General features: G+C 41.0%; 1 protein-coding gene across 4 annotated transcripts in view; it reads right to left on the bottom strand.

Moving 5' to 3' along the window:
• Positions 1-16,586, bottom strand: part of LOC137997967 (protein-glutamine gamma-glutamyltransferase K-like) — a 38,903-nt gene extending 22,317 nt beyond the window's left edge. For 2 of the 4 annotated variants that reach the window (XM_068844313.1, XM_068844315.1), the window contains exons 1-2: positions 16,393-16,586; positions 266-393 (exon numbers count right to left, since the gene is read on the bottom strand). In XM_068844313.1, the coding sequence (XP_068700414.1) occupies positions 266-393; positions 16,393-16,442 (178 nt within the window). In that variant the 5' untranslated portion in view covers positions 16,443-16,586. Of the gene's footprint in view, positions 1-265; positions 394-4,453; positions 4,549-16,392 lie in introns of all 4 variants that reach the window. The other 2 variants (XM_068844314.1, XM_068844316.1) reach the window with 2 other exon arrangements.
• Positions 16,587-20,000: the final 3,414 nt, after the last annotated feature.

Genomic DNA, 20,000 nt, shown 5'->3' with positions numbered 1-20,000 from the left:
GAGTGGCAAAGTGCTCGCTCAAATAAAGTGTGTTGGCCACACCGGGTTGGTGTTAGCGTGTGTCACCTTGCTTTTATTGTTGTTCAAATAAAGTAGGGGCAAATGAGTCGCTGGGCTTTGACTTCATACAAAATACTTATTTGAGAGCAATAATTCATTATTAATTCATAAACCGTTCTGTGCTCCTTGCCGAAACAATAAGGGTCTTTGGGGGTGCAAATGAAAAGTGCCCGCAATAGGCTTTCCAAACTCGAGCTCCTCATACCTTCCGGTTTTTCTTCACTCGGTAGCAGAGCTTTGTTCTTGGCTCTGAACTCTTTGTCTGACAAAGTCGAAGTTCTTCCCTCCAAGCCATCACCAAGTAACCCTTCTTTAGAATCTTTTGAGTCGCGCCTAAAAGAAAAACAACATCAACATTTTTTCTTCAGTATTACCTTGGACTGCTCGACGCGTCAAATCTAATGCAAAGCTGGATGAGGTGAAATCCAGGAACAAAACTGCATTAGGGTTCAGGACTAACATCTGCCAATTTACATATTTTCCCTTTTTACGCGCGGGCTTCTATATTGCCTACTCGGGTTTTAGCCTCTGGGCCAAAATCCTGTGGGGGCAATTATGAAAATCGCCGTAAACTTGGTATAGCAAAGGTCAGCGTCGAAAAACGCCGTAACCTCTTAGCGATGAACTCCTGAAAAAGCAAAATATTTAAAGAGTAAGAGGTGCTGAAATAAGCGACTCGCAAAAGGCGATAGCACGTAGTGAATGCGGTGACTCAACACTGATTGATTTCCCGGTTGAGCAATCTCGATTTGCTCAACCGGGCATTGTTAAACCGGACGCGCAAGGTGGTATGGGTATTGCTCACTGAGTAACGAGGCAGGAAGTCACAAGAAGCATCGATATCAAAGTGCTGTTCAGCATAGCGATTGAAGGTGTGTAATTTTCGATTATTTACAGCGATTCCTTTTACTTTGAAGCTCAAATCATATTGCCTGGGTGAGAAATTGATTTTTCAGGCATAAATCAGAAACAGGGACAACAGACTCGGCCCACAAACTGCTAGACGCAACCTCAGAAAGCAAAATTATAGTCTCAGTATCAACATTATCAAACAATCTTCGATGATATTTACAACAGTTATTCACAGATAATAATAATTTAAATAATAATAATAATAATAATCAGCAATCCGATTATAATAACCCAGTTTTGTTCCTATTTATGGTATTTCACGGTACCGTGGAAAGAACCACGTGGATCAAAAAGATGACGACGATGTTGCCTTCTACTTAATGTTCCTGTTCCTGCTTTACTATCACATTTTTAAGACATTTTCCATAATTAGGTAAATTGATCTCAATTGATAGCGTTTCAAGTGAACGTTGACGGAATGGAAAATAAATGCTGTTTGTTGCGTTGCTGCTCATCCTTTCCTCGCATACGTAACTACAGGTTGTATAATATGAAGACGCCATCCATATTATCTCAGTAGGCGGGGGCAGATTTAGTGAAAACTATTACTAGTATTAATTCTGCGGAATTTCACCTTCAAATGCTAAACTGCGTTTAGGCCTCCATCAATCACATATCCCAACATACCCTGCCTCCCCGGCGAAAGTAAATCATATGACTGACTCAAAATCTATTGCATTGGGAAAGGAATGTAAATGCTTAAAACCCATAAACGTTTTATAAAATATTATATATATAGAGAGAGAGAGAGAGGATGATAGGGGTGCGTTCGATTGGGAAATCTGGATTTAGATCTTAAAATTTCCAATCGAACACAAAATCAGAAAACGGATTTCGCGACGGGATTTTGGGGTGACCCAAAAACACTGACCCCCTGTCCATGGACCCCTCTACGGACTGGGTCCACGGACTGCCTCACGGACGGTTCACGGACTACCTCTATACGGACCACCTTGAAAGAAGATAGAAATGAAAATAAATAACAACTAAAGATTTGACTTACCGGTTGTCTGGATAGACCAATCGCGTCACTCGTGTCAGCGAAATCTCAACCGTTACGCTCAGGTTCGGGCGCAAAGTCTGTTAATCATACATTGCCCCTTCCTTCGCTGTGAACCGGAATGCTTCGAAAAAGATTGATAATAAGTAAGTTCTATTTGTATTTTCTTTGCTTCCCTCTGCCAGTTTTTTCGGATCATTCTCCCGCGGGTTTGTGAACTCGCCCCAGGCTTCACGATCTCTCTGTTCGGAACAAAATGGCGGAAGGAACTATTACCGGTCTTTGTCGAAGGACTCCGGTCAACAGTGAAGGAAAAGGCAACACCTGAGCCTTAGTCTGATTTGCAGAGTGCAACGGCTGAGATTTCTCTGGCAAAAGTGGTCTATCCAGACAACCGGTATAAACAAGTTCTCAGTTGTTATTTATTTTTCTTTATTTATTTTTAAGTCTGTGTTGTTTTTGGGTGGTCTGTTGAGGGGGTCCGTAGGGGTAGTCCGTGGACCGGTCCGTAAGGCAGCCCGTGGACCTGGTCCGTAGGGGAGTCCACGGACCGGGGGTCAGTGTTTTCGGGTCACCCCGGATTTTGTTAATTGAAATCCTTACACGGCATGGATTTCCAAATAGTGAATCTGCGACAAAATCCGTTGTCAGATTTTGTGTTCGATTGCAAATCCGAAGATCCAGATTTTAAGATGTCAATCCGGATTTCCCAATCGAAAGCACCCTAGATGGCCGCGCGGAGATACAAAATTTCTCTTAGAGTGTTAAGAAATATTTCACGAGTGAGCGCAGCGAGCGAGTGAAATATTTCGAATTCGTTCTCAACCTCTATAAGGTCTCCTTGGCATTTGCGGTTAAGACGGTGTGTCTGCGTTGACCTACATACGTAACTGAAGTGGGCAATGCGACTGAAAAACACTTGAACGATTATCGCATGACTATTATATTGATTGTTCAGCAGAGTTCATGAGTTTTTTGGTTTTCTGTTTAAAAACTCTCACATAAAACAAATCATTCGATTTCTTTCGACAGTGACTCTCTTTTTTTTTCGCGTTTGAATTAATCCGGCTATTGGTGGGGAGCTACCGAATCGGAATTTTAAGACTTTTACTGAGCCCAAACTGTGTCAGGAATTATAGAAATGTCGCAGTGAGGGAGGGGTTCGTATCACGAGTCGGGGATCAATGATGTGAAAGGCAAAAACGTTTCGTTGGCAAGCCATACGAAGACTGGAACCGCAATAGAAAAATCCTGGGGTGCAGGTATGGCGCAGTGGTGAGAGCACTCGTCTCCCACCAATGTGGCCCGGGTTCGATTCCCAGACTCGGCGTCATATGTGGGTTGAGTTTGTTGGCTCTCTACTCTGCACCGAGAGGTTTTCTCCGGGTACTCCGGTTTCCCCTCTCCTCAAAAACCAACATTTGACTTGATTTGTGTTAATTGTTAATTTCAATTTACAGTGTCCCCAATTAGTGCTTCAGCGCTAGAACGACTAGACACTTAAATAAAGTTCCTTTCCTTTCCTTTCACCCGCTCAGAAAAGGTCTTGTTCTTTCACCTGAATTCATCATATTTGCACTTGCTGTTAAGATGGCGTGTATGTTGTCGGTAAAATGCGTTGTCAGGTTGAATCCGTTTTTGACTAAGTTAAATTGGTGATCCTCATTGGTTTTGGTTATTATACATGGATATCAATTGACTTATAATAATAAAAAGAAACTTATTATGGTTGAGCATGTTGGTCGTTGTGGTGTGTTGGTGAAGACACCGAACTATAGATCTGGGGGCCGGTTGCTCGTAGCCTGGTTAGCGCTAATCGTTGGTTAAGAGGTATCAGAACCTATAGGTTTCCATGGTATTTAACGCTGGTTAGCGCTAACCATGCTTCGAGCAACCTGGGCCAGGATGGCTAACTCCGAGCAACCGGCCTCTTAAGGCTACTAGTTCGCGTACCGGTAAGTGAATAGTACAGTTCTTTGTTTCCTTACTATATTGTAACGTTGAGAGTGATTGCGTAAGTATATGAATACAGAAACAGATAAGATTATGAACATTAAGAAGATGTGTTGAGATGCGTAGGACAAAGCATGAGGGAAGGTATGGCTGTTTTAAGTCCTTTTTGAGGCGTTGAAAGCTGCTTTAAACTAGATATAGAGTGCATATTCAACCTCGGTAAAACTGAGTATCACCAATCACCTAGGTTAACTAGACCGGATTAATTTGACCGAAAACATGTATACGTAAACGTTCAATTAAGTCAATGAAGTTACATTTTGTGTTTTGTCGAGTTCAGGATTACTGCTCGACAATTTTCAGAATGTCGCTTGAAACTCCAAAATTGACATGGTAATGAATTGGCCCTCAGCTTCATTGTCGTAATGCCCAACTTTTTCCACAAACACGCAGCAGGAAACGTAACTCACCGCATAATATAAAGTGACTACGTAATCAAACATTCGATAAGTTAAAAAAATAACTTACTTAGAAGCGTGGATAGGATATCCTGCAAGGTAGCCTTTTCGCGACATTTTCCTTTGCAAAGTAAAATCTCAGTGACGCGTCGTTAACTGCACCTGCTATATATAGTACAAACTCAGAAGCCGAAAACAGTCTGTAGGCGTCGTATGATTTCTTCCCTCTTTTATCCTATTCTTTTCCCAGCTGAATAGCTTGCTTCACGTGACTGAAGCCGCAGCGGTGCGATTGGAAAACAATTAAATTAAGGGCGCGTTCGATTGACCCTATTCCGGAATATGAATAAGTGGAGTGATGATTAAAACGGTATGTTTGGCGCGTTTCGAAGCAGCAAGGACAACAAAAATATGTTTAAAATAGCATTTTAGCGGATGTTTGACAATTTTTATGTGAATTACCGTAAAAACGAAGGATTTCTACCTTATATTCCATGCATTCTTATTCCGGAATACGGTCAATCGAACGCACCCTACGTGAAAGGAATCTCGCATCGATTGTTAAGGCTGGTTTACACGTATGACGCAAGAATAAGCATAAGCAACACACGTAGTAGCGTTATGATCTTTGGCACGTTTCATACGAACAAAAGATCGACGCTAATTAACAAAATGTTAATACGCCTGTGTATGCTGCCGATGCTTATAAGTTCGTCGTACGTGTAAACCAGCTTTTAGACTTATAGCCAAGAAGAAGTTCAATGTCCTCGGATTTTTAAAAATATATAAATATATATATATTTATTTATTTATCTATTAACAAATATTTACGGGCTACTTAAGAGACATGGAAGGAATAAAAGTGTTCCGATAAAACACATGGCTGGGAGAGACCCTTGCTATGGCTAGCTGGGTGCATCCACGAAACGGACCAATCTAGAATCACCACAAAATGCTTTTGGAGCAGAGGAAAAAAACATTCGCTTTTCACCAAGAGGGAGCAAAGATGTACATGTGTGCGCTAGTATATAATGTTTCAGTTTTTCACTATAGCTAGAGGTTACAGATCTAGAATTAATGTGGAATTTCCTTCTCAAGCTCAACAACAACTGAACAATAACTGAAGCCGTATTTCCATTTGCAGTTGGGGTGTGTCAACATTGATCTACAGGCGTGACTGAGGAGGGCAGTGCGGCCGGAAAACACTTGGAAGATTATCGCATGACTATGATATTGATTGTCAGAGTTTGGTTTACAGGTTCATAATAGTTTCTTGTTTAATTTCTGTTAAAAATATATCACATAAAACAAATAATTCGTTCAGTGGAATTTTTTTCTTTTTTTGGTGTTTGAATTAATCCGAACATCATCGGCTGTAGGGAGCTGTAATCGGGAATTTCAAGAAGCCGTTTTACTGAGTCAAAACGGTGTAAGAAATGATAGAAATGTGAGAAAAGGGTTCCTGTAGTCGTGGGGTTGATTCGAAAGCTATAGCTAACGAAAACATTTTCTTAGCAAACCATACGAAGATAGGAACCGTAAAGCAAAATATCTCACCCACTCTTATTCTTTAGCCTGTACTCATTATATTTACACTTTCTGTTAAGATGGTGTGTATGTTTGCCGGTAAAATCCGTTTTCAGGTTCAATCCGTTTTTGCCTATGTAGGTTAAACCGGAGATCCTCATTTTACCTAGTAGGTTGAATATGCACTCTACCTAGTTTTAAGCACCTATGAAGCCCCTAAAAAGGACTGAAAACTCCTATACCTTCCCTCAAGCTCTGTCTTACTCATCCCAACATCTTAATGTTTCGTATTATCTTAATGGTTTTCGTATTCATACACTGTCTTATCCATTCACTCTCAACATTACAACTTGGTAAAGAAAAAAAGAACTCGAACTCGAACCCTCCAGATCTATAGTCCTATGTTTTCACCACAGTTCGACAGTTTCATAATTTATCGGGTTAACTGAACTGCAACAAATGGCAGTCCTACGGCGACAGAATTAATTTCGAATTTCGAATTCCTTCTCAACCTCAATAAGGTCTCATTTGCATTTGCGGTTAAGACGGTGTGTCTGTGTTGACCTTCATACGTAACCGAAGTGGGCAGTGCGACTGGAAAACACTTGAACGATTATAGCATGACTATCATATTGATTGTTAGAGTTCATGAGTTTTTTGTTTTCTGTTTAAAAAGTCTCACATAAAACAAATCATTCTCTCCCAATCGTCAGTGTGGCCTTTTTTGTTTTTTCGCGTTTTAATTAATCCGGCCATCACCGGCTGTGGGGAGCTAGAATCGGAAATTTCAAGAAGCCCTTTTAAAAATTTTACTGAGCCCAAAACTCCACAAACAGTCTGTAGGCGTCGTATCATTTCTTCCCTCTTTTTTCCTATGCTTTTCCCAGGTGAATAGCTTGCTTCGCGTGACTGAAGCATCGGTGCGATTGGAAAAACACTTAAGGACGGTGCCTACTAGCTAATTCAACATTTTTTTTGCGCGGTTTAAAAACATGCGGGAAACAGATCTTAACCACTGTTATTGAAATACTAAAAGACAATTGGGGCGGGTAACCACACATTTTTTAAAGATAATTAATAAACAATATTTGTAAAAAGCTTTAAAATACAAAGCAATGTACGACGTTCTTTTCCAAATTGAAGGTTAATTATCTCTAAAAAAATGCATCAGGGTAACTCCCAATTTTCTTTTTGGATACCAAGAGCACTTGCTAAGCTCTGCTTTCTCCACACAGACTTGAACCACGGAAAAGTATCACTGTATTAGTACGCACCACCCATAGGAAACCGGAGTCGTCGATCTAGAAATGCGCAGAACGTATGCGCAATAACAATAGTAGGCACCGTCGCATAAAACGGTAGGTACTCATGGCTGGGTACTTCCATGACGTGAAACGGACTTATCTAGAACCACTACAAAATGATTTTAGAGCAGAGGGAAAAAGTCGCTTTTCACCAAGAGAGAACGAGAGATGTGTGTCCTGGTGAACTTATGTTTACATTTTTCAGCATAGCTAGAGGAACCAGTGTCACAGTTAATTTATTTATGTTATGTCCTGTTATTTAAGTGACGCCTTAACCGATGTCATAACAATGTCAACGACATAACAAAGTGCGGATCAAAATCAACGGCAGGTATACCATTCGTAGTTTGCCCCACTGAAGATTTGCAAACTCGAACGTATTTTAGTATTAAAGGATCAAATTATTATTATAAACGAGTGACTGAGCTTATTCAACGTGTTTCTTTAGCCTTCCTTGGTTCTTTCTTTGTTAGTATTTAGTTTATGGATGATTTGATCCCACTTGGATTACTCCAGCTAATTCTTCATTTTTACTACAGTTCACGCTAAAGGCAGTTATTTCCGAATAAGTTGCTAAGGAAGGGTTTTCGTCTTTCGAATTATATCCCCGACTACACTCTTTCCAGTTCCTTAACGCCAGTTATTATTTGTTCAATGCGAGACGTTTTCTTTTAAACAGAAAAAAAAGAAACTCCAGTGTCGCTTTTTATCAGTTAACTGAACTGCAACAAATAGCAGGCCTACGGTGACAGAATTAATGTGGAATTTTATTCCCAAGCTCAACAAGGTCTTATCGTTAACTTAACCTGAAGTCGACTTTGCATTTGCAGTTACAAGATGGCGTATCGATCTACGTTGACCTACGTTCTATTAGGTGCATGAAGTTATATCAGTGTTCGTCGTGTTTTAGAGTAAGCGCTTTTCTGCATGACAATTTTGATCGTGTAGTAACTTAACTGGCCCTCTGCTTTAGTGCCGTGATGCCAGATTTTTCCAAACAAGCAGCAGTAAGCGCAGTCAGTCACATAAATAGTGACTCCGTTATCATCAAACGTCGAAAAGTTCAAGAGAAAACTTACTTAGGAGCTTGGATAGGACATCTTGCAAGGTAGCCTTTTCCGGACATTTTTCCTTTGCAAAGTAAAATCTGAGTGACGTGTTGTTAAATCCTATATAGTGCAAGCACATAAAGCCGAAAACAGTCTGATGGCGTCGCATGATTTCTTCCCTCTTTTATCCTATTCTTTCCCTAGCTGAATAGCTTGCTTCTCGTGTCTGAAGCACTGAGTGGTGCGATTGGAAAACACTAGATGGATTAGCACATGACTGTCAGCCTTAACTGCTATCAGTGCAAGAGCGTAAGCCAAAAACAGTCTGTAGGCGTCGTATGATTTCTTCCCTCTATTCCCAGTTGCCTAAGGCTTGCTTCGCGTGACTGATAATGAAGCAGCGGTGCGATTGGAAACACTAAATAGAATATCGCATGACTCATCAGCCTTAATTGCTATCAGTGCATGAGCGAGCATAAGTCGAAAACAGTCTGTAGGCGTCGTATTATTTCTTCCCTCGTTGTTTCTATTCTTTGAAATCAATGATGAATTCGCGCGCAAGTTGAAGCCCGCCATTTTTTCATTGAAATTGCGGCGGAGGGTGATCTTCATTTATGTCCAAGATTGTAACTTGCTTCGCGTTACTGAAGCAGCGGTGCGATTGGACAACACTCAAAGTATTGTCATTCGCATGACTATCAGATTGATTTTTAGAGTTAGGGTTAGGTTGAATGTCCGCGGATCTTGACTGAATGCAAAACAAATACGAATCAATGTTTGCCTCACTGAAGAGCAGCAACCTCAAACATATTGTATTGAGATATTCAATTGCCATATACAAGTTTTAGGTGTAGGTAATCGCATGGGGCCGAGTAATACTGCACGCTGTTGCGCAATATCAGTGTTAATCCTGGTTGTGTAAACCCGAAGTGACATAAGCATAAGCATAAGTATACGAAAAAGGAATCGTTCCATTTTCTTATGCTTATGCTTATGTCACGCAAGAGTGAATTAGATGAGAATGTTGATCTATCACTTTGCAGTCTTGCCCCAGCAAAGTCACAAATGGATTTATTTTTAGATACACTTCGCCCGAAACAAACAAAGGGCCACCAATTTTAACCAATGAGAAGAAGCCATGTCACGCGTGACTGCTTCTGCCATGTTTTTTGTGGACGTGACAACTGATTTTCGTGGGAACGGATATTCTAAAAATAGACTCATTCGTGACTGTGCGGAGGAGCCCACCCATGTCATAACAACACTCTTGTGTCACGTTAATAACTGTGTAGTAAACCAGTGCACATAAGCATAGGCATAAAACCGAGCTGTCAGCAGCTGTTTATGATGCCAGCGGATATTCAGGTTAATAGTGCCTAAGATGGCGACCGAATGTACTGTTCAGTTAGGGTTAGAAACTAGCTGAGAAGGTTCGCAATTATCCCTGCCTTTACGACAAATCGCCAGAAATAAAATTCTCGGTCCGCTGGTTGTAGTTCCCCTTGCCAAATTATGAAGTCTCCTTTTTCTTTCCTCTTTCGGAAAATGGAGAGCTTTAGATTCTAGGACGAAAACGACAACGAGTACAAGATTTTCTCGTAGAACAACAGTGAGCGCGCGCAAACCACTGTCATTTTGGCGGGAAAAACACGATATCGTCGTCAGTTTAGTACTAGAATTCAGTGCAAAAATGTCGTCGTGTCAAAACAAGTCAACAACACGGTAGCAGTTTTGGCATTTTTCGATCAGCAAGAAGGCTCAGTTAACAGCAACAAAAATAACTGAGCAACCTACACTGCTAACAAAGAGTAAGATTAATTGCACAGGTTATAAATTTTCTAAGCATTTTCGCTAAAAACGGGCAGTCAAATCTCGTACTCGTTCTCGTCTTCGTCCTAGAATCTAAAGGCCCAACGGGATCCGTCTGTTTTCTCGTCTCTTGTCGCTTCTACGAAGCAGAAGGAGTAGGAGGACATGATTTGTTTTTTGTCTGTCATTTTGGAAACGTTGCTCGTACCATTCTCCAGCGAGTTTTCCCTTGGGCTAATTGCGCTCGCGTATGTCACTTCTTTTATCTTTAACTTCATTCTCGTCACCAGAGCCTCGGATCTTATGTCTGCGCATGACCCATGACTATTTGAACCTTACGGCGGCAGCTCACTCAGCGTGCTAACATGAACGCACAAAACAGAGACGCTTTTTATTGTTCTTCACGAAGGCTAACGAGAAGACACTTTGTTTCAGGGTTCCCCAGAGCTCTTCTCTCCCTCAGGCATGCTCAAAAGAGAAGAGCTCTAAGGTCGAGATTAGCTTAAACTTCATTTCGTTATGCTTATATATGCTTAATATGTTAAACTTTATGCTTATGGTTATGTCGCAGTGCAAACCAGGCTTTAGCGTCAATGAGCTGAACGCACGAATCAAAAAAAATAAAAGGTAGAGATACTTTATTTAACGTGGAGTTTACGCTTAGCTTACTCAGCTAGTTTACAATTAGCTAGTTTAAAATAAAAAGCTGAAAAATGTTCAATAAACGCGAACATCTTAATCTTTTATCTTTCCCTTTGCCAAGTACGATAGCCTAATGTTTTTCTGGATTTGGTTTCATACCATTTTGAACAAGCCATGATGAGGCATTTCGAGATCGAAACTAAGTTTATTTTCAATGACACGGACATCCTTGTCGGATGAACGGCCGGATGTTTGTATCATGTGTATAGTTAACAATTCTGCATTGTTTAATTGCGTATGCCAAGTCATTTATGAATATATTAAATAATGTAGGTCCTAAAATAAAGCCTTGTGAGACGAAATAGGCCCGTTGCCACGTTGAGAAAGCAGCACTAAACGAGATCAAAATAACGCATCAAAATAACGCATGATCAATTAGATCATAGAATTTTAGTTTCTCCAGTGAAAGATCATGTGATTTACAGTCAAAAGCCTTGCCCAAATCAATGGCTATCGTGCCAATGACATTGTCAGTGTTTGTCGAGATATTCCTTCCATTCTTCAGTAATTGCAAGAAGGGCCGTATGTCATCCCCGTTATATTTTCTGTAGCCGAACGTGTAATTGTGAAATATATTTTCAAAGTGATCAGCCATTTGTTGATATAGGATATGTTTAATTTAAGATCTTGAATATTGCTGGAAGAACTGTAACGGGTCTAAAACCTTCCTTTATGTCATGCGATACGATTTCACCTCGTTTCCAGGAGTTGGGGACCACTGTCGAACTAATATTTGTGTTAATTAAATGAGTTCGAGGCTGTGTTATTGATGGAATTGACGCCTTCATTGCACTTTGAGATAACTGATCATAACCTTTGCTTTTATTTTCTGTAGAGCAGTTTTAACTAGCTCGTGATAAGTTAAGCTGAATGAGTCGAACTGTTTACATGATTCAATTAGAAGCCACGAAGTCTGACCACACAAGATGGATGCCATGAATGTAGAAATTCATCTACCAATTCAGGCGGGTTGGTGGTCTCACGAGTCTGCCTAAGCGAGTCCTCACTTCCTTTAGTGGTGCTGGATTGCACTGTACGTCACGATTGATCGACCTCTCTGTGGACTGAGATGATTCCCGCACTCTTGAAGGACTTTACTGCGTCTGATTTGCCTTGTTGACTGCTGAATCGGTACTTTGGAGCTGGAGTTGTGGACTTGCGATGGCTGGACTTGGGTTCTTTGCTGGGAATGGTTGGTTTCCAGGGTTAGGGGCTTCCCCAGGAGAGACCGCAGCCCTTGATTAAGTCCTATACGTCTCAGTGTACTGGGACTTATAGGTCTGCGCACCAGTGGGTGGAACAGCAACCATATCGGATCTGCACTCGATTTTTTGCGTATTTTTCCATGAGGGTAAGCACAGTTTAGGGCCTTGGGGAGGACACTTTTTCGACAATGCCATGGGGCCAGGCTGAATGCTTGTGCTGATTGGGTTTTGCATATACAAACTGTTCCGGCTGAATTACACCATGCTTCCTGTTTTGCTCTAGTACGATGCCCCTCAATCTCACTCAATTTTGAAGGTTCCTCCAGAATGCACGATAGCAGGTTGCAAAAGAGAAGGCATCATAGGAAAGATACCCCTTCTGCGGCGGGAGAGTAGCCTTTGACCAGGAGAGTGTTCTTGTCCTTGTTGTGGGGTATTCCGGTAGTCCAGTAGTGCCATATGAGCGTCCTTATTCCTTTGATACATCCTCTTCAATGTTTTAAATGCAGCTTCTGCCTTACTGTTTCCTTGCAGCCAATATGGGGAGGAGTTCACATGTTCGAACCCATACTCAGAAAAAAATTGCTTCTACTCGGTGCTCGCAATGTGGGGCACATTATCGGTGACGACGCTAACATTATCGGTGACGGTGCTCCACATTGCCAGCACCGAGTACAAGTGTGCTTTCGTGATCTCTACTACTGTTTCTGTGAGCGTATTGGGTAGAATTTCAATCTCTATCCAGTCGCTGTAGTGGCATGTAGTGACTAGGTGCCATTTCCCTTCCCACATTAGGATATCTTGGCTAAGTAATGACCTCAAGTGAAGCTATGATCTTCGCAGTTATGAGCGCAATTTTTGCAATTGCGTAGAGAAGCCTGAAAAATTCAGGACTTCAACGGGTTTGAACCCGTGACCTCGCGATTCCGGTGCGACGCTCTAACCAACTGAGCTATGAAGCCACTGACGTTGGGAGCTGGTCATTTGTGGGTTCTAATGGTCCCGTGAGGAATGAATCAATGATGAAATGGTATATGAAATGAATCATATATGAACTGCGGATATGAAGTCAAGTGAAGCTATGATCTTCGCAGTTATGAGCGCAATTTTGCCTGGCGACTGGACTGACTTTGTCCCCATTCTTTCTCTGATTTCCTTTGACTAAAATGACCTTTACCCCAGTTTTGCTCTGACCTAGGGAGTTTTCTTGTTCCTGTATAGTTTACTTCTTCAGTGGGACCTTTGCCTTACTGCAGTATTGCTTTTGCCGTTTCACATTGCTCAAAGTTCTTAGCTATCTGCAGCACTGTTTTAAATGGGGTGATTTCTTTAGTTGCTTTATCCCTGTAAAACCGTAGCCAGTAGTTTTGACATAAGTCTCTCTTTGTGCTGGTCCTCGCAATTAGCACAATAATCTAGCCTCCTACCTTGTTCTTTAACTCGTCCTTCGCAGGCCGTGACTGATTCACGAAGTTTTTGTTTCATTTGGGCAAATTTTGTTCTCTCCGTCAGTACTCCTTCATTCGCCATGAAATGTTCCTTCAAATGTTTGAAAATAATCTCCGGTTCCTTCAGTTCCTCCTGTAACGCTGAAAGCGTTTCACGAGGTTTTCGAGTTCTTGATTGCCAGCTATGACTTACCTTTTGCTAGCCACACTGGCCCTGTCGGTGGTGGTTCCCCTCCTTCTTTGGTAGGAGGTGGCAACGGCTCGCTATCGTACCATCCATTGAGCGCACACCAATTTTTGAACAGCTGAATGAACTTTTCACAGTTTCGTCGCGGATCTCCCAAAGTCGAGAATTTCGGTAGTGTGACAGCTGCGACTCCGTGTCCCGATGAGGACACCATGACAAGTTTTCGTCAATTTTCTGTGTTCCGGAACAGTGTCCGAACAGTTAATCTCACTTTTCTGACACCAAGTTAGAAGCACACGAAGTCTAACCACACAAGATGGATGCCATGTTTATTATACACACCCCAAAGCATGCTGGGGCCTAGCAACGCTGAGGGTATGATGTGACAATTCCAGTTTCTGGGAATATCGGACACATGCAGTTCATTCTCAAAGGCGTTGTGGGGTTGGATGTCCAGGCTTTCTACTACATTTGTAAAGTAACTATTTAGGGTCTCTGCAACTAGATTCTGATCTTTAATTATCATGTCAGTTGTTCTCTATTAAGGTGATGTATCCATTAGGTGTACACTGCGAGCAGTTTTTGCTCTAAAGTCACTGAAACGAATAATTCGAACTAATTGAAACTGCAGGTCGCTAATACCGCGGGTGTTGGTTAACCGACGCCCGCGGTATTTTCCACCGGCAGCTTCAGCCATTGAAAGTTAAAAGATTCTAGAGCAAAAGAGAGACTGTTCACAGTCTAAATAGGCAGGCGCGTAGCGTCCTATACGCAAATACGCACGTGCGTACTTAAAGTGACCAGAAAATTTTGAAATTTTAAGCAATTGTTTCTATTTTTAACATTTTACTTGTACGCAACCAAGATTTCCTTATGAAAACACCACTTTGATTAAATTCTTAAAACTAAAACAAAAGCTATACCGCGGCTCTCACTTAGTTTTGCATTGACTTTTTTTACACTAAACAATGCAGTGTTGTTTGGTCAACGTGCAACAAAAAGGCGAAGTTGCAAAGGAGCGACGTTCCGAGAACGTTGTTGACAATTCCGGTCACGCTAGCACAACCAAGACAATGTTTTTTTTGCGCCAAGTTTGCTCAAAATAAGGGCAAGACGCTTTGTTATTTCCTTGTATTAACACAACTATTTCGAACAAGAAATAAAGAACGCAGTATTTTTCGCTTAGTTTACTTAGGTTTCTAGATCACATGTACTTGTGCGTACTTGAAAAAATGACCACGCTACGCGCCTGATAGGTGAGGTTGTCTTTGAATGCATCAGAGGACAGAGTGAGTTTCAGAAACCTTTGGGTCTTTCAGTGGCATCGAGTTATGCATAACTGATTAAAGTAAAGTACCACCGGCTTTTGTCGCATGGTTACTGCACGATAACACACGATCATGCCAGTAAGCCTCCGAGTTCTTAGGTGTTCTAGACTTGTTACACTTCCTCTTACGCGCGTTATTGTGTCTTATGGCCATTTAATTTTTTAGGTGTAATGAATTTCGATGGACCAAAGCTTTCCTCAACTGTTTTGCATTTGTGTGAGGCCATGGTTATCTAACAGGTTGTTGTATAAGCGTTCGCATGTCATCATCTATCTCATCAAACACGTAAGCTACATGAAAAGGAACGAGTTGTAGATCTTTGATTAATTCGACTTCTCTAAATTCCTCGAAAGACTTTTCTTTAATACAACGAGCTTTTGGCTTCATTTACTTCTTGTTTAGAATCGTGTAAATTAGCATATGGTCGCTCAGGCCAATGTCAACAATTAAAGCCGGACATTAAAAATAAGTAGTGATGGTACACGTACATTGGTCATGTTACGGCCTGGCAGGATTGAACTGAGCAGCTAAATGAAATTGCATTTTTGTACAACAACGCCAAAGCAATGAAACCAACCGTGTTGAGAAACGTTTAGTACATGAAAATAATGCAATCAATTTACCAAAATCAATAAAAAATTTCCTCTTTCTCAGCCAATCAGTATTTAGTAATTTTGCCCTCCATGTTATAAAGAACGAGATTCTTTACTCGTTCTTTCTCTCTTCTTTTTTAATATTTATGGTGTTTTGATGCCGAGTGGCTTAAAAACGTCTTAATTAATTCTGTCGCCGTAGGCCTGCCATTTGTTGCAGTTCACTTAAGTGATAAATAACGCGACATGAGGTTTTTGTTTTCCTTGTTTTCTGTTAAAAGGAAAATAAAGATCTCACATAAACCAAATATGTTTTTCGCTAGAGACTTTCTCAGGTTTTCGTTTGAATTAATTCGGCCATCTCTTTATTCTTCGATTGTCTGTGTGGATTTCAACTGTTTCAAGAAGCCTATATTTAAGAATTCAAGGTGTGTAAGGAATGATGCGAGGAAAGGGTTGAACTTCGTGTAGTCGTAGATTTAATTCTAAAGACGAATATGTCTCCCTAGCAAACCATACGAAGATACTAAGCCGAGTTGTGGTAAAATGAATTTCTTTCTCACTTTTACCATGGTTTCATTCTTTAGCCTAAAGTTGAATTTTGCATTTGCGGTTAAGATGACGTCTTAAGTTCAATTAGGTGGATGAAGTTACATCTGTGTTTCAAATTAGTAGCCAGACTTGCTTTAGTTCTCGACCATTTTCCAAATCTCACTAATTTGAGATTGTTTAGTCATGAATTAGCCCTTAGCTTCAGTGTCGTGATGTCAGAATTTTTCTAAACAAGCGGCATTAAGCGCAAATCACACGTCATAATAAAAATTGCAAACATCGATAAGTTCACAAAGAAAACTTACTTAGGAGCGTGGATAGGGCATCCTCCAAGCCGGTAACCTTTCCGTGACATTTATCCTTTGCAAATGAAGTGTTGTTAAAAAGTTTCAGTTCAAGAACGGGAGGTAAAAACAGTCTGTAGGCGTCGTATGATTTCTTCCGTCGTTTTACCCTATTCTTTTACCACATGGCAATCTTGCTTCGCGTGACTGAAGAAGCGGAAAAAACTCGAAGGATTGTCGCAGGACTATATCAGATTAAATGATGCGCCTGGACGAACAGCGGGAGATCCAATCCGGAGATCTAGGCGAAATGAAGTTGTTCTGGCAAAAAAAAATTGCTTATAGCGAAATGTTCCCTGCTAGCTGAAGTCTCTTTTCTTTTGCGTTCGCTGGGTTGACGTGGACGGGAAAAGAGATCTAGGTGGGTCGAAACTCACTGTGTTGAGCATGCACGGCGGTTACTTAGCGATACTTTACATGTTGTATGGGTTCACTTAAAAACAGCGGAATAGCTGAAAAGAAACGCGCGAGACACAGTGGGCCCAAGTCACAGTAAGCATGCGTTTCGTACAGTGCTGTCCAAGGTCGTGGGAAACGGTTGGCTTAACCTGTTATCATGAGTACTTTTCTTTTAGACATGGCGCGAACTCTCTAAAGATAAGTATGCCTGATCGCAGGTTACGGTTGGATCAAAGTGAGTTTCGACCCATGCATGGCAGAGATCTCTTTTCCTGTACTCGTCAGCCCAACGAACGCCAAAAGAAAAGAGACCTATGCCAGCAGGGGAAGCAACATGAAATTACTCACGTCAAAGAGAAAGTGCTCATAAAAAGCTTGATTTTTGGGATTGGTTCGATTCGAGTTTGCTCGGATTGCATCTGTTTCATGGACGCGATGTTGCTCGGCATCATCATGCTGCAGTTTGCAGCAGCTGTGGAAAATGTTTGCGGAAAAATCAAGACAAGCTTTGCTCTCCGGTGAGGCAAAGGCATGGGATTTCAACGAACTTTTCGAAAGGCTGGTACATAAAATTAGAGGCTGGATGTTTGCTTGCGTACTGTTGTTGCGTGCTATGGCAATGCTACACTAGCTTGAATAGAATCTCAAGACTGTCATGTCTTTAGCGCTCTTGGAAATTCCGCGTTGATTTTTTTCCCATTTTACATAAAGCCTTTCAGCTGTACAACTCGACCCAAGACATGTCAATACTTCACAGTATCTGGATCATCATATAAAATTCCGTTCAAAGTATGTTTACATTCCATACCTTTGCCGCATGGAGAACATGAAAACTGGTCTTCATTCGGTTTAACTAGACTATACCACAGCTGCTGCAAAATATCGTGCTCCAAGATGCCATGCAACAACAGTCTCAACCCATGCATGATGAAATCCTAGCAAACTCGAACCAACCCCAATTCAGGTATTTTCTGACCATTTTTTTTTTGCCGTGAGCAATTTCATTTTGCCTTGAGCAACTTCTCTTTGCAGTGAACAATTTCATTTCCCCGTGACAGTTATGGGCCGACCTTAGTACTAGAGTTTGAGGTCTGGATCAGGCACTACAGTCTCGGGTAGCTTTGCACAGAGCTCCGTGCACCTCTCGTTAATTAAAAGTACCGACTTTCAGTATATGTTTACATATTATTACCGTAAGATACTAGGCCTTTATCGATTGTGCTAGAATAATGTTTGGCATAATTTGGTAAAACGGGCACATTTTTTGCACTTTTTATAAAAGAAGTACTGCTAGCATAATTAGTTTTTTTTTCTTCTGAAGGAAGCATGACCAGAATTATGACTCTCTTGGTCTCTTAGATTGATTACCTGCAAGTTCTGTCCATTGTTCAATCTATTTTCATTCGTCTTAGGCCTTCGGGAAGGTGAAACAGGTTCGTCCCTCGTATTCTAGAGGAGTAGTGTATTGATACTAGAAGTCAAGTTAAGAATGTCAGCTTGGCCTCATGGGAATGCTATGTGGTTCAGGACCTTGAATGGGAGTTGTTACAGGGCTTACCGGAAGTAAAGATTGCGTGTGACACTAGCATCTTATAATTGACGAAAAAACATAGCGAGAGACTCAGATTTACGACGAAAGAGAGAAAATCTGCAAATAAAGCTCCAACTGCTTCAGAGTTCAGATGTCACGTTTGTTAGGGAATAATAATAATCATCATCATCATCATCATCATCATAATACTTTTGACGTTGATTTTAAGAAAAGAAAAAGCAGGTTATACACCTAATTCCAAAATGGCCGCCATTTTAGTATTCTTTTGTTTCCTTGCAAATTGGCCCTTTTGGCCTCGCTTTTAAACATAAGATTCAAAAGAACATTTAGCTTTGAACGCGGCCAAAAGGGCCAATTGCAATCAAACAAAAGAATACTAAAATTGCGGCCATTTGGAATAAGGTGTATAGCCTTGGGAAAAGGTAAAAATTCCTTCAATTATTTTTTGCTCATAGACCCTGGCAATGTACATCCTAAGCCTCACATTCATGCGAAAAATCCTTTGTCTAGAAACATAAGTACGAGGTAAAGGATGTACAAAGTATTGATATTTGAATTTTGGCGCCATTTATGCAAAGGGTCTATGGACGACTTGAAGTTGTTCGGAAAAACAGATAAGGAGGTGGACAGCTTGGTGAACACAGTAAAGGTTTTTAGTAGTAGCATTGGGATGGAATTTGGTATAGCAAAGTGTGGCTTGTTAATAGACCATTTCCGAGTTCATGTCTGCCTCCTTTTCAAAACGAGTGTGAGTGGGAATTTTTTTTGAATGAAAATTAGTTTTTATTCATATGCGCTCAATTCTAGAGCTGTTTCGTCCATTTTAAGATCATAGTTAACAGAGGGGAATGGTTTGGAAGCTCGGCAAACATCAAAGGAGCAAACTGACAAAGATACCAAGAGTTAGGTTGGAAAGTACACGACCATGCCCAATCTTTTATTTTGCGCTCCTACACTATGCATGAATTACGTAACCAACACGTTTCTATTGCTTAGTTCCTCAGTACGGAGTAAACAAACATTAGGGAGCTTAAGCATGCGCATGTTTGAGACGCGGACGGCAACCGGAAGTGAGCTGTTTTCCTTTTTAACTTGTTTTCACACAGCCACATTTACATTGCCAAGTATCTTTTCTCCATTAGAGGTGATTAGTATAAAAATTTGAGAGACACCACCGTCCTAGCGCGCGAATTGTTCTCTTCCGGTCGCCGTCCACCTCTCAAAAACGAGAGTGCTTAAGCTCCCTATTAGTGTTTTGTGCACTTCCATGGCCAAAAACGAGAACAAAAACTTACAACAAAGAAATTTTGTCGGGTTTCATAACCATTCCCCTCTATTTACTATGGTAAAAAGTATCAGTTTGAAAGGTGTGACAAGTGGTATGAACATAGACCTGAAAAAGTCCTCGAGAACGGGAGAATCAAAATTTTATGGGATATTAAAATCCAGACTGACAAGCGGATACAACTATTAGGGAACTTATCCAACGACAACGGCGATGGCAACGAGAACGTCACAAATCATGAATTTGCATATTTAGTGTGCAAAAACAATAGCTTTGCACGCCCTGCATGGGCGTTTTTCACCTTTGCCCATTTCTTTGCCGTCGTCTTCAAAA

The sequence above is a fragment of the Montipora foliosa genome, chromosome 3 (assembly GCF_036669935.1).
Source record: "Montipora foliosa isolate CH-2021 chromosome 3, ASM3666993v2, whole genome shotgun sequence".
NCBI lineage: Eukaryota > Metazoa > Cnidaria > Anthozoa > Scleractinia > Acroporidae > Montipora > Montipora foliosa.
The sequence above is the reverse complement of the archived record's forward strand: the minus strand, read 5'-3'. Positions and strand labels throughout refer to the sequence as shown.